Below are 14,777 nucleotides of genomic sequence, written 5' to 3' on the forward strand. Positions count from 1 at the left end.
TTAAGAATTTTTGAGATTTTAATAACTCTTTAAAATTAATAAACGAAAAAAATTTAAGATTAAAATATTTTTTCTGAAAAACTCAGTAAACAAATTTTGCCAATAATTGATCAAATATTGGGTTAAAATAAGCTCAATATTGATTGATAATTAATTGAGCATAAATTGATCAATTGAATGATAAATTCAAGAACAAAATTTGTTCAATAGTTGATCAATCCAAATTTAAGTTGGGGTAAAATTGACTTAATATTGATTATATCAATAGTGAGTCAATATTGTATCAATTATTGAGTAATCAGTATTGACCTTAGATTGATCAATTTTTGCTCAATAATTGATCAATCGGTTAACTGTCTTAATTGATTTATCAATTATTGATCAATTTGATTGAATCAACTATAATTGAACATTTCTTGGCTCAATAATTTATTTCTGGGTAAAAATGAATAATGCATAGTTTCCTTTATGAGATTACTCACTTTGTAAGCTTCAAATTACGAAAGCTACACCTCAAGTTTCTTACCGATTTTTCCTCCAGCTCAAGTACCCTTCTGAAGAGTCCAACAAACTACTTAAATCCAGCTACAAAACAACTAAAGATCAAACTTTTTTTTTGATTATTTTTTAAGGTAAAACTTTATTTAAGATTTAGAGAATGTTATTACAAAAATTATTACATTTTCATCCTCTCTCTCTCTCTTGTTTCTCGCTAAGGAAAAATTTTCTTTGGTAGAAGACATTTGTAATCGAGAATGAGAATTTTTCATCTATTGAATAAAAGAGACATAAATGGCTTTTAAAAAAAACGCGTAATACGAATTGAAGCGGAAAATGCCGCGTAATCATTTCCGTGGCAGTGGAACTATGTATATAAGAAGAGTACGTTAGTGACTGGATATAGCTGATAGTTTTTTTTTCATCTGGAAGCAATTTCTTTTTAACTAAAATTTCGCGCTCTTTTTCGTTTGTACAGAAGACTCTCTATGGCTCGAGGCGGGTACGCTTGAAGCACCCTTCGGGTAGGGCGTCCGAGATGGCTTTAATGTTGGTGACCTCAGCCTCGAGGAGGGTCACCTGGGATTGGTACTCCTTGATCAGTTGATTGTGGTAGTTCTTGTATTCACTCAAGTTCTCCATGCGTTTCCCCAGATTTGCCTCTCGGAGATCTCTTTCAGCATCCTCCAGTCTCTTCTCTGTTTTCACCACAAATTAAAAGAAAAATCCTCATTAAAATCCGCTCTAGTCCTTCTTTTTAAAGAAAAAAACAAACTAATCCTCACCCAAAGCATCGAGATCCTTAACATTTATGTCTTTGAGGTTGTTGAGTTCATCCATGATGGATTTAACTTTGTCCATTGCACTCTGAACTTGCTTCTGAGCCTCCTCGGCGTTCGTCTTTGCCTGCCCCACGCTCTTTTTCGATTCAATCGTTATATTGTCATCCTTCTTTGCCAGCTCCTCCAACGATCCGATCCTATTGTCCGTCACAATGACACGCCCATTGAGCTGATCAGCTTCCCCGCGGAGTTTTCTTGCTTCGAATTTGGTGTCATTTGCCTTCCGCAGGATCTCATCGGCATCCTTTGAAGCCTGCTCGGCGTACTTTTCCTTTGCTTTTTGGGCATTGTCTCGGGCTCCATTTGCATTGGAATGAGCACCAGTGAGGGCCTGAAGAAGGGAGAGATTAATTTTCCTGATAAAAATGGCAGATTTTTCTAACAAAATGGAACATTCCTCTTCGAATTGGAACATTCTCCTGATCAAAAGCAGAATTTTCTGACCAAAAGCAGAATCTTCTGATCAAAAGACGGGACCCGAGATTAAACTCAATTTTAAAGCTCCAAAAATAGTTTCAAAGACAGATCGAAAAGAAATTTAAAAATGAAATTAAAATATGTTGAAAAAAGGTTCAAAAATAAGTTAAAGAGAAACTTAGAAAGAAGCTTTTAGAAGCTTTAAAATAAATTCAAAAGAAATCAAAATAGAAGCCCAGGAAAAAGATCAAAAGAAGCTAAAAATAAAGATTAAAATAAGCTTTAAGAAGAGTCTCAGAGTTTTTGAACTTTGCGGCCTTGTTTTGCGCAACTTTCTGACTTCTAAACTTTTGAATTTTTAAGCTTCTTTGGAGCTTTCTGAAACTTCTCTATAAAAAATGTTTTTTTTAAACTTCTTTTGAATTTCTTTTTAAATACTTTTAACACTCAAGAAAAGCTTAAATAGACTCCAAAAAAGCTTCCAAAAATTGTTCAGAAAACTTTGCAAAATTGCTCCAAACTCACCGCTTCGGCATTAGCAACCATTTGTTCAGCTTCCCGAATTTCTTTTTCAATCGCCGGAACAGTCTGAAGGGCAGCCTTGGCATTAGCCGATGAAGCGTCTACTTCCGATTGGAATCCAGCCAGAGTGTTGTACGTATGATTGGCTTCCTTGAGTGTTCCATCACCCTGTGCTACAGCTTCCTTGGCCATCTCATTGGAATGCTTAACTTCCTCAAGCAGTTGCATTGCATGGTACTTTTGCTCATCAGCTCTAAAAAACATACGAAGAAAGATCAAAATCTGCAAAGGAAAAAAAGCTTTAAGAAAACTCCTACGTTTCAATAAGATTCCTGGCTTTGTCATTGTTCTCATTGAGCTCAATGAGAAGTTTATCGTTAACATTTCGCATTTCTTTGAGTTGCTCCTCAATCTTTCGGGCTTCCTCATTGTTCTTATTAGCTTGCTTCTTGATCTTCTCAATGTTAACCTCTGGAGGGGATTGGGAATTAACTGTGGCGAATAGCGAGAGAGCTTCCTCGTAGGCTTCTTCAGCTTCCTTCTGAATGTCTCCCGTTCTATTGAGAGCTGTGTCCACGGTGTCCTTTGAGAAGAAAACTTCCGCCTTAACGTTTGTCTTCAATTCATTGCTAATGTTCTGCAGTAAGGCCATGGAATCACGTGCTAGGTTGTACGCCTCAGTTGCATTCCCATTTGCTTCATCTGCAATCTCGCGGTTGTAGTTTGCCTTTGCCTCGTACTCATCAGCCCGGGCACGTGCTTCACGGGAAATTGCACTGATTTGCTCTGATTGTGAACCAAATTGATCTGAACGATCTTTAGCAGCTGCCAAAGCTTTAGCTCCATCCGTCTGAAGGATTTCCAGGGCAGACTACAAAGGAAAAAACAATTATAACTGCTGCTGCTCTAGCTTAGAGACTCTAGAAAAAACTCACAGCTAAACGTTCTCTAGCCTCAACGATTATGTGCTCGGTATCCTTGAAATTCCTCGTGGCAACTTCTGCTTCATCGCGGGATTTATCAAGTAGTCCTCCTGCCTTATCCAAAACCCCTCGGATTGCTTCCAATCTGTCGTGGAAGTCATTCAGCCTCTCTCTCAGTGTGTGCTCACCTCCACCAGCTCCTGCTTTTGCATCCTCCGCCAGGATATCGATCTTCTCCTGCACAGCTTTGAGTTTGTAGCTGAATTCTGCATCATCTATCACCGTTGGCTTCGAAGCAATCTCATCCAGCAACTGGAAGAATCATTGATTGCAAGTTTAAAGCGAATATTAAGAAGCAGAATAAATAAAATATTTACGGAATATTGAAAGAAAAATTGCAGAATATTCATAAGATTAAAGAAAAAAAAACATTTTTCTTACCTTCTTGAGTCCGTAGAGCTTCTCACGATGCTCATTGGCTGCATTCTGAACGAGATTGTAACAGAATGGACAATCCAGACATCCTTGATGACGATCGTACTTGTTCTCCTTGCATCGATCACATCGACGTCCTTCCACGTTGTCGTTGCACGGGCACTGTCCTGTTTCATCGCACTGGAAGCTCTTTGAGCCACTCTGGTCACAATCACATGGGAGGCATCCCTCATCCGAAAAGCCGTAGTGGTAGGAAGCACATTGATCGCATCTCAGGCTTTAAGAAAATATCGAATTAATTTTTAAATGTTTTCAAGGCGTTTTTTGTGCTTCTCTAGTGTCCTCATTGATCCCACAAATTTATTGCTTGACAGCACACACATAAACTGACGAGGAGTAATTAATGTCAAGACCTTTATTCTCAAACTCAACTCCACCTGAATTACTTTTATCAATCCCTGATAACACAGAAGAGAAGAGAATTGGGACTTACCCAACAACTCCGGGCTTACAGGTACACTGACCAGTGAAACGATCACATGTTGTATTTGTGCCTGTACTGTAGCTGCCAACTGGGTCACAATTGCAGCTCTCACATCCATTCCCGGAGACAATGTTGAAGTAACCATTTTGGCATTCATTGCAATTCCTACCAACAACGTAGGGTTTACAGCGGCAGTTTCCAGTTACGGAGTCACACATTGAGATCCCATCGTCGGTTTGTTCAGTACCAGGTGGGTAGCAGGAACATTGCTTACAGTTACCATGTGGCAGTGCAAAAGGATCCCCAAAGTGACCTTAAAGATCAGGAAAAAATAAAATACATTTAAGACTATAAGATTGTGCTAGAGTAACGTCTTTGTCGTGCCTTTTGGACACAATTCAGCAGTTACGCATGAAGTTATGAGCCACAGAATACCCACACACCAAACCACCTTCATGGCCTAACCACTTGAAACTAAAAAATAGATTTTTGGCTTCACTGCCAATCACTCACCTGGAAGACATTGATCACAGTGCGGACCGGCAGTGTTGTGAATACATTTGAGGCATTCTCCCGTTGTTCTGTTGCAGTTCCCCACGGCGTTGGGATCCACATTCCCATTGCAGTCGCATGGTTGGCAGAACTGCACCTGCCCGTGTAGGCCAGTTGGATCCCCAAAGTATCCATCGGAGCAAGATTCACAGCGGGGACCTTAAATGAAACATTTTTGTAAAATGAATTTTTCATTCTTTCTATGTATGCCTCAACAACACACATTACGATTGTTCGTGAAGCTCTTATCTACATAATTGGCAAAGAGGAATGTGAAGTGTGAATGTGAAGGAGTGATAACAGAGGAGGGGTTAAATACTTTTTCTTTTGTTGTGTGTAAGTTTAGAATACAAAGCAGGTGAGAAATGTGAATTATTTTATCAAAATCAAATAAAGATTTTTTTGGTGGAAATTCTTAAAGAAAAAGCGTAATAATCGTAATAATAGATTAAGAAGTCTTTAACCAAAGTGCATTAACCAGTTAAGGATTATTAGATAATCATGAAGATTATCATAAGATTATTGAATGGAGATTTTACAAGCTTAACTTGAGCTAATTCTTTCGCCTAATTTCCCAGAAAAATATTCATTTTTCTTATGAAAACTTTTGAATAAAAAACTCAAAAAAAAATCAAGAAGGAAAGCTCACCAAAGTATCCAACTGGGCACTCAAGGCAGATCACTGAATCATCAGCCATTTGCATACAGGCCCCATTGTCAGGACATGGGCATCTCTTGCAGTCGTATGGAGTCCCCACGAGGGCACTTCCGTAGTACCCCTTGGCGCATTGATCGCACGTATCTCCAGCTGTATTGTGCTGACAAATACACCTTCCCGTCTCTGAGTCACAAATCTCCGCGTGTTTGTTGCAATCGCACGGGATGCACGGCATGAAGGGCCCCCCGAGAGCGGGAGAGTGTCGATAGCCAGGAGCGCAGGATTCACAAAATTGCCCAAGATATGCCTTTGGGCAGGTACATTGTTCAATCCACGTTGCAACGCGTCCTGCTGCTCCTCTGTGGGCTGTTTGGAGTTCAACGTCGTCCAAATAGGCTTCTCCGAGCATGGCGTATGAAGCACGGATTTTGATGGCTGTCAAATTAGCCAGGATGGACATGAAGCCACGAGAAGATTGACTTGGTTGCCAGGAGTACTCTGGATGCTCATGAAGACGGAAAGCGTACTCACGAACCTGCAGAGAAAATCAATTTAACTTTCTTTGCATGCAAAAGTTTTGAAAGATTATTACCTGTTGATCAGGCATGTAATGCCCCTGAGCAAAAATTGGCAGTGAAATACTCGTTCCTGCTCCTTCGAGGATAACATCGTGCGGGGAAGGATTTGGTCCGGATTGCCCAATAATCTGCAGACGGAACTTCAACAGGCGATTGTACGAAGCTCTCTGATCACCGAGAAAACGTTCAGGTGCTGAGAAGTAGATAAATTCATGCCCCTGCGCTGTGATCCCCACACTCTGGCTGAATTTGTTGTACTTCAAATCAACCAGAGAACTCCGCTCATCAACAGCCATCCAACGCTCCAGATGCTTATTGAAGTTGGACGTTAGGGAGACAATGGAGTACCCATTGGCACTTGTACATTCACTAGTGTGCCCATAGCAGAAGCACGGTGTGCATCCGAATTTATTGTCAAGATCCAAGTTGAAGAACCCAGGCTTGCATTCCCGGCAACGTCTTCCTTCGACGTTCTCCTTGCACAAGCAGGCACCGGTTACGGGATCGCACGATGGGGTATTATCGAGGGATCCTTTGGGATCACATCCACAGTGTTGGCACCCATGTGGTCCAAAGTTGTAATAGTTAGCATCGCAGCGATCGCACTTGTCACCCGTTACACCTGGTTTGCACTGACACCTGCCCTCGGCGTTGCACTGAAGTGATCGCGATCCAACTGTGTCACAGGCGCAGTTGATGCAGTACCCGTCTTCGCGCATGTAGAAGTTCTCCTTGCATCGTTCGCAGTTGGCACCATCGCGATTGGCAGCACAGTCCAAGCAGTGACCACCGTGGCCAGTAAGGTTGTACAGGTGGCGGTCAAAGAAGCATTTATTCGAGTACCCATTGCAGTTGCATTCTGTTTTTTTTTTAAGGAAAATATCAATTTTAAAACCTTTTATCTATGATTTTTTTTTGAATTTCTTTAGGCGTTCTTTGGGTTGAACGTTAATCCAAACATTTAAATATTATTTTCACGAATTTTTATTTCTTTCTGTATTTAAAATAATTTTAAATTTTATTAGAATTTGAATTATTTTTAATAGTAAACTAAAGGCGCAATGTCTGATCATAAAAGAGTTAAATTCTGTCAAAAATTTTCAAAAGACTCTGGAACATCTTTTTTACAAAAAAAAAGAAGAAAAATATTTTTCATAAGAATTTAATTGATCTTCTTGTCCTGAAAATTATTTTCAAAGCTTAAAAATTTTTTAAATCTCAGCCTAAATCCTTGAAGATCAAATTTTAAACCCAAAATCACGATTTTAAATCACTCGCACTTCTCAAAAATTCATCAAAATTCCTCCTAATAAATTCTTAAAAAAAAAAAAATTAAACCTCTCCCCCATCTTTTTGGTTAAATTAGGCCAAATTCTTTAGCTTTATTTCTTTTTCTGAACTATCAAAAGATCCGCAAAATCCTTTCGAAATATTCCATTTTTACTCCCAAAAATTCCTCGAAGAGAACAATGAAGTGAATTTTGTCCCCACACGGACTGTGGAATGCGCTCCACGGCTAAGCCCCAAGATGTGCACAGAGAGAGAAAGGCAAGATTGAAGGTGCGAGTTGCCTTAAAAGGGCACCCTCTGCATCCCGATTTGGTGTTGTGGTTTCTCTTTTGCGCCCTGTGTGTGTGGTGCAAGAAGTTCTTTGAACTTGGCCACCAAACTCATGGAGAACTTTTGGGGTTCTCACGGGATGCCTTCTCAGACGGGGGGAAATGAACAGGGGGTGAGGTTCAAAGGGGTTGTTCTGCTTGTTTTACCATTTATGTAGTACCAGGGGGTGTAGTGGGAGATTTTATTGCTTCGGTAGTCCCAGAAGGTGAGGGAGAAGCGCACGGTGCACGCAATCACGAGTATGTGACGCCACATTGTGCGTCTTCGCGGCCAGGAGATCGCACTGCGACTGGAACTTACCTTTGCATTCGTTGACATTCTTAGCTGTTGCCCTGCCCCATGGGACGTCGTTGAAGTACGGAAGGCACCGTTCGCAATCTGGTCCATCTGTGTTGTGTTTGCACTCACAGACCCGCGTACGTTGTCCATTTAATCCTGAAAAATCAAGAGAAAGCTCCTTTAGTACAAAAAAAAGCTCAATTTTGTCTTTTTTCTTAAAAAAAAAAAGAAAATCTTAAAAGTTTCTTCAAAGAGATTTTTATTAAATCAATTTTAAATGAATTTGAAGCTCAATCCCATGCAAGAATTTTTACCTGTACTCGTGACACACTTGCTGGCGTGTCCATTGCATTTGCACCTCGCACCCACGGCAATATCAGCAATGGCATAAAAGTAGGATTTCAGCACTTGCGCATCACCAAAGACTTCATCACCGAAAGTATTGAGACGATCCAATGTGATCCGGATGTCTGTAGCTGTGACCCAGTTCTAGAAGAAGAGAACAAGATCCCAAAAAAGATTTTTTTTGCAATAAAAGAGATTTAGGCGCTGAAGGAATCTTCCTACTCACCTGAAGTTCAATGCTGTTTTCAAAATTAATGGCACTGGGACGCCCATCGAGGGAAGCAAAGACCACTGTGCCATCCCTGAGGGGTGAAATGTCACTGTAGTCACTCATACAGAGTGCCCGGGATTCATCCTCGCCTTTCTTCACGGACACAGAGTCCGGGAGGCCGTAGGTATCGCGACACGTGGCACTGAAGAATGAAAATTCGTTATTTTTTTAAGAATTTTTTAAAGTAAAAGACAAAGGATAAGTCAGGAGCTCACCTGTAGTGCTGGTAGGGTAGCCATGGGCCATTCGGGACGATTCTCTTGAAGATTGAAAAGGATTCCGGACGAGGGGAGTAGAAAACAATTCGAATGTAGGTAATATCGAATGATTTCGCTGGAAGAGAAATTAAAAAATTAAATTTTTGTTTAAAAAGCTTCTCGAGCTTTTTTTAAATAATTCTTTTTAAATAAAAGGATTATTCTGTTAATATTAAGGGGACAAATAAGCGGTAAATATTAAAACAAATATTCGGAATATTTAAAAAATTTCACATTTATTCTGCGAATTTCTACAATATCATGAATATTTTGTGATTATTGAAAAGATAAAAAAACAATTTTTTACACATAAATTAAACCATCTTTTACGTTGAAAATAAAATAAAATCTTTGGAAAAAACAAGAATCCTTTCAAAGAATTCATTCTTTCAAAGATTCGTTTAAAAATTTAATTGAAGGGCAATAAATTACCAATAATAATGGATATACGTTAACCCTTTCACGTCCAAGGTGAAACATAAAAACATTGAAACCTTTTTTATTACGATATTTATTCTATGAATGCTTTCAGAGAACTTTTCTCAGTCAGAACGTCTTCTTTAGCCTCTTTTGCGTTAATTTGATGCTTTTATAATTTGGAAAAACAATTAAATTCATAAATAATTGAAAAAATAAAATGTTTCACGTTTGGGTTAGCGTATGACCCAAAAAAAGCGAAAGGGTTAAAATTCTTGTTGAAATGTTTAATTTCAATCTTTAAGGAGAAATTTTAAATGTTTTAAATTAATTCCAGAGAAATCTTACCCAAGTTTAGCGTGAGGTTGACCTGATTTGGGTACTGAACTCCTTCAAACATTGTCTCCGATTGCCACCATGTTGTATCATCCGGGTCATGGATGTCAGTCAGGAATCTCGAACTGTGATCTCCTGCTCTGAATTTCATACAAAAAAATCCCAGAATTACCTCAAATTTCTTTGAAATTAGAACTCCTTTTGGCTCACCTGCAGGTATCACAACTTTTCTTATTTGAATATCCTGTTTGAACGCAAAAATCCGTATCCCGCTCCTCGCCACACGTATTGGTTGCATCTATTCGTAGATCGTAAGCGGCATTCTCAAATTCTGGGTAACATTTCTGTAGAATTTAATCAAATGAGCAAGAAAAAAAAAGTCAGGTGAGGAGCAAAATAAGCAAATTTTGACATTGAAAAATTTGTATTCCAAGCCCGATGATTTCATAAGTAAATAGAAATCATTCAATTTATGCTGTGTACCCAAGTAATTATGTGGAAGTCAATAAAAGTCCAAGTATTTCGTAACACCGCTCATAGGCGATTTGTTTTTTTCTGCAGAAGAGAAGCCACCAGCAAAGACAGAAGCCGAGAGACTTTCCATCTTTGTCGCTTTTTCGCTGAATAATCCCTCCCAAACAGATCATAAATTGCGAGCTCTTCTTGGCAAGTCGTCTTCGGCGGAACACTAATCAATTAATTTAATCAAACTGCTCGCACCCAGATCTTCTCTATTTGCTGTGCGAGAATTCTCAAGATTTGCTGGAATTTTTTGTTGTAATTTTCACTCACTTCTCGTGCGCTTTTTGTGGAGGAAATATCTTTTTACAGTGTGTCGTAAATCGCCGGGGAAAAAAGCAACGATGTTGCTCTTTTATTGCTCCCCTCATTGTGGATCACTTTTCTGCCAAATTGCGATAATTAGCATGTCCAATGAAGCGTTTGATTGTCCTAAACATATTCTTCTCTCACTCTGTTGAGGCTCTTTTTTTATGACTTTCAATGAGGAGCTTTCTCAACTTATTTTCTTCTTTTTTTCTCTATAAGTTGTTTGACTATTTGTTCAGCAATTTGGACAGAATAGTTTTGTGCTAATTGCAAGAATAAAAAGGTTTTTCTTAGCAGGATAAGGGGAGAATATTTTAAGTTAAAAATTATTTAGGAGAAATTGAAAAGAAAATTGTGAAGAGAGTTTTTATTAGAACGGATTAGAAGTTCTTCAGACTAGAGGATGAGATTATATGGCAACAAAACAACCTTTTTGAAGATTTTAAGAGTTTTGAGGAATATTTTATTTAATTTTCCTTAAAAAGAAAAATCTTATGTCCAAAATATTGATTTCTCCAAAATACTTATTTCTTCACACATTACTTAATGATTTCCACATGTTTTCTTTTCAATTCCTCATAGCAATTTCTTCCCTAGCACAGTTCCCTGCTAAAAATAATGTAAACGTCTTTAAAAGAGAAATATTTTACATTAATATTTTTCTTCATTTAAAAGCATAATTCATCCCCTTCAAAAGCTTCCATGATGATCAAAGATGGATCAAGGGTTGATTTTTTCCGATCAATTTGAACAACTCATTGATTGGTTTATGTGTTTTGAGTTCCACAAAAAATCCCTTTTTTGCCACAATGCAAAATTTTCTGCTGCCTTTAGCATTAATTTCAGCGAGAAACTGTAGGTAATATTCCTTCCTTCCAGCCCCACGTCCATTTTTAGAGTCACAAAATTGCGGCTCGAGGCGAAATGTGAGTAAAGTTGAGATGAAAATTGTGCTCTAGTCAATGAGATGTTATGGGTCTCCACACTATGGGGTTTTCTTATCAAAAATTGTTTCAGAGCTAAACGTCGTTTGTCCATGATACCAACTTCCGGTTGTTGTGCGATTAACAACGCTCTTCACTGTGCTCTCCTAAGCAAAATTTAATTGCTCCCCCAGACAAATCTCATCTATTTCTGTGTTTAGTTTAATTTTGTGCAGAGAAGATCTCTCGCGCAAATAGAGAGGGGGTGGAATGGTGGAATGTGTGAGTGAGAGCAGGTGAATCACTTAAGCAAAAAATAAAAGAATAAACATTACCTGAGGTCTTCCATAGGGGTCGTAGCATTCAGCAGACGGCAGGTAGTGGGTTGTTTCTGTACTGGCATCCACGTGTGCAGCCGCCAACACAAAAATGATGGCACAAAGCACGAGATTCTTCATGATCTGTCTTCTTCGAGGGTCTTTTCACACATCCAAGTTATGACTCAAGACGCGATCGCGGCGATCACTTCTCCATTGGATTGTATTTTGGGCCTGACAAGACACATTAAATTAGTGTTTTGAGTCAGATGAAGAAGATTCTCGCACACTCCCTTCATGCAGCACAATCTGGCCTCCTCGGGGAAGCAATAACAATAATAAATAGTGGAGAGATGCTATAATTAGATCATCCACCAGATGATCATCTTCCAAATTACTCCACGGCACATGAAACATGTCTTACAAAGTACAAAATTTCACTTGTGGTGCCTCTTTCTCGGTTACATTTTTTTTTTCAAAACATTTTATTAGATTTTTCTGGGTGAGATAATTTTTTTTTCTTTGAAGGAGAAAATTTTGATTTTAAAGAATGATCACTAAAGATCGTTCGAAGATCGTTCAATTACTTGAAGAAAATTTGAAAGATCTTCTGAGAAATTGGGTCAGGATTTTGTTAAAGAATTTATTTTAACTTTCCAGCGAGATTTGATCCGGAGGATCAGAAGAATTTTAATAAAATAGAATTTTCTTTTGCTTTCTCGTTAAAATTTGGAAGATCTGTGATCATTATTATTCCTCAAATTATTTTTCTTTTTAATTTTTCACTTAAAATTTATAAAAAAATAAAATTTCCAAATGATCATTTTTTAAGAAAAAAACATATTTTTCTTACAAAGATGAAGATCAGTCTTTGATCACTGATCTTCTTTCTTGATTCTTTTTTAAATTATTCATTTTCCCTTAAAAGTTAAATGTCTGCTTGGTTGAAAAGCTCAAAAGATTGATTATTTAAAAGTTTTCTTAAAATTTATTTATTTTCATGATCGATGAATCACAATCACTAAAGATTATTAAATATAAGGAATATACTAAAAAAATCTCTGAGATCGAAGATTTTTCTGAAAATCTGTAGATGATCGATCCGTTCTAAAAAATTCCAAGAAAACCAATAAATATATCAAGGAATGCAAATGATCCTTAAAAAAAAGAAAAGACAAAAGAACGGATGATCTTTCACTTCCATCATCTTTAACAAATTTCTTATATAGCAATATGTCTTTCTAATTCCTTCGGGGAGAGCATTGTACTTGCAGTATGCACACTTATTACAAATAACTCTTGCGGAGCTCAGCAAAAACTCCAGTCAGTGAAGTAGAGGAGTTTGAGTGATCTTTAAGTGTTGGTGTTTCTCGTTTTTGGTGTTGTGTTGCGCGAGCCCACCAAAGAAATCACCACAAGGAGGGAATAATGTGTAGAAGGAAGGAATAATAAGAAAGAAAAAAACGAAGAAAGAATTTCTCTGAAATATTTCTTTTCATTGAGACTTTGCTGGGACGATCTCCCTTTTTTTTGTTTTAAAAGAAAAAAAAACTCTGACCACATATGCGTGATAAGAAACTTTTTTGTTCTCTCAGAGCGATATTCTTGGCGCAAGAAAAGCCCACACAAGAAATTTTTCCCCTTAATTGTCGATCTTTGAGTTTTTTTTTGCCCTTATTTCTTAAGGTTTTTCTTTGAAGGAAGTGTGAGAAAATCTTCTTTTTTTTCAATCCACTTTTTATCACAACACTGGATTTTCCTTAAAGGAAAATTAAAAAAAAAAAACAAAAACGAAGATCCTTTGAGGATCAAACATAAAGATCACTAAAATACTGCACTTTTGAACTTCCGCTGGAGCCGCTCTAGATGTGTCTTCACTTTTTTTTTATTCCTCTAAATGTATCCAAATGCCGCGGAGAGACTTCCCTAAAATCCACACACTGGGAAGTTGGTGTGGCTGTGTGCCCAGCAAAAAAAAATGATCACCACCAGAAGGCAAACGTGCAGGAGTTTCCACCCAAATCACTTGAAATCCCGAATGCAACTGCTCACAGAATCGTGTCGAGACTCTCGCATAGCGCGAAGAAAAAGGCAAGAAAGAAAGAAAGAGAGGAGCTCCACGATGTTAGATGTGTTGAAAGATCGTGGGATCACAGCACACACACACACTCTCCTCAAGATGGCAAGAATCGTGATTTTGAGCGTTTCTTGGAGGAGGAAAACAATTTGTTTAAAGTTCACCCAAAAACCGATGAGAAAATGATCAGCAAAATCCCTCCAATTTCACCCACAACTTCCGCTATTCTTTATCTCTCTCGCGAAACAATAAGTCACACTTAGATCCTCTCGATCACTTGCGATCTTCGCGGTTTTTTTTTGGAGATATTGCTGCACAGTGATCGTCAGTCGGCGATCAATGGAGGATCACTGAGAAATTTGTTACTTACAAATGACTTATCTTCCATCCCGCATAACAACTACACAGAAAACCGGAAAGCGTGATCATACGCACGATCATTTCTCTCTCCCTCTCTTTCTCCATACGTCCAGACGTTCCGCATCATCATCTACGGGCCCCATCGCGAGACAATTCCCACGCATGACGATCGTAAATCCATTCTAAAACACAAGATTGAGAGATAAAATTTATATTTATTACAGAATAACGATCACATTGTACATTTAGTTAAATCTTTTAATTTTCATTCATACACAAGATCAACAGGATTGCCTAAAGAGAGCAGCATGAGTGAGACTGTGTTGGCTTATCAATTTTTATCGCGTGCCCTCGTGAACTTTCTCAATGTGCTTCCCACCCGAAATATAAAGTAAAAAGATTCGGAGGAAAAATGTGTCAGTGATCTCAATGGGATTTGTGGAGTTTTTGACCCCTAAATAAACTACTTGAATCTACATTAAGAAATCCTTAAATGATCCTCAAAATTCCCACCAGGTTTTTGGGGGGAAGAATTTATAAGATTCTTAAAAGAATTAATTCAAAAATTCGTAAAGAAAAAATTCGAATTAAGGTCAAGCCAAATTTTGTTTGACTTTAAGCTAGATTAAACCAGAAAATTATTTAGAAGGTTATTAACTTCGCAACTAACTCAAGGACTTCCAAATAAGGTTTAAGTTGGCTATAAGCTTATAAAGTTGATAGTTTTGGCAGGTTTAAGATTTTAGTCCCTACAGAATTTTTTTGTGTGATAATTCTATCAAATTCCCAAGAATATCCTAACGTGGTTTAAAATTAATCCTAGTTTAAAGTCAAATAT

General features: G+C 38.0%; 1 protein-coding gene across 3 annotated transcripts; it reads right to left on the reverse strand.

Annotated features, from left to right (window-relative positions):
• Positions 1-609: 609 nt before the first annotated feature.
• Positions 610-13,899, reverse strand: LOC129793472 (laminin subunit gamma-1). Of its 3 annotated transcripts, none has more exons than XM_055833543.1 (18): positions 13,339-13,897; positions 11,521-11,736; positions 9,645-9,778; positions 9,447-9,574; positions 8,640-8,757; positions 8,380-8,566; positions 8,123-8,297; positions 7,830-7,964; positions 5,924-6,768; positions 5,323-5,866; positions 4,635-4,832; positions 4,131-4,434; positions 3,644-3,914; positions 3,215-3,514; positions 2,597-3,150; positions 2,283-2,532; positions 1,284-1,671; positions 610-1,196 (listed from the first exon to the last, which is right to left on the reverse strand). In XM_055833543.1, the coding sequence occupies exons 2-18, from the start codon at positions 11,641-11,643 to the stop codon at positions 985-987; spliced, it is 4,866 nt and encodes a 1,621-aa protein (XP_055689518.1). In that variant the 5' UTR covers positions 11,644-11,736; positions 13,339-13,897; the 3' UTR covers positions 610-984. The 3 variants fall into 3 exon arrangements, with proteins under 3 accessions (XP_055689518.1, XP_055689517.1, XP_055689519.1); XM_055833542.1 differs by having other exon boundaries at positions 13,061-13,897; XM_055833544.1 differs by lacking the exons at positions 610-1,196; positions 1,284-1,671 and having other exon boundaries at positions 1,739-2,532; positions 13,341-13,899.
• Between the last annotated feature and the right edge of the window lie 878 nt (positions 13,900-14,777).

Source organism: Lutzomyia longipalpis, chromosome 3 (genome assembly GCF_024334085.1).
Source record: "Lutzomyia longipalpis isolate SR_M1_2022 chromosome 3, ASM2433408v1".
Taxonomy (NCBI): Eukaryota; Metazoa; Arthropoda; class Insecta; order Diptera; family Psychodidae; genus Lutzomyia; species Lutzomyia longipalpis.

What these genes read in the sequence shown, in the direction of transcription:
- LOC129793472 (XM_055833543.1), bottom strand. Translation starts at nt 11,643, where the DNA reads ATGAAGAATCTCGTGCTTTGTGCCATCATTTTTGTGTTGGCGGCTGCA. An exon ending in AAAAGTTGTGATACCTGCAG is followed by an intron (nt 9,575 to 9,644) that starts GTGAGCCAAAAG and finishes TATGAAATTCAG; the next exon opens with AGCAGGAGATCACAGTTCGA. An exon ending in TAAGGATCTCGATGCTTTGG is followed by an intron (nt 1,197 to 1,283) that starts GTGAGGATTAGT and finishes TGGTGAAAACAG; the next exon opens with AGAAGAGACTGGAGGATGCT.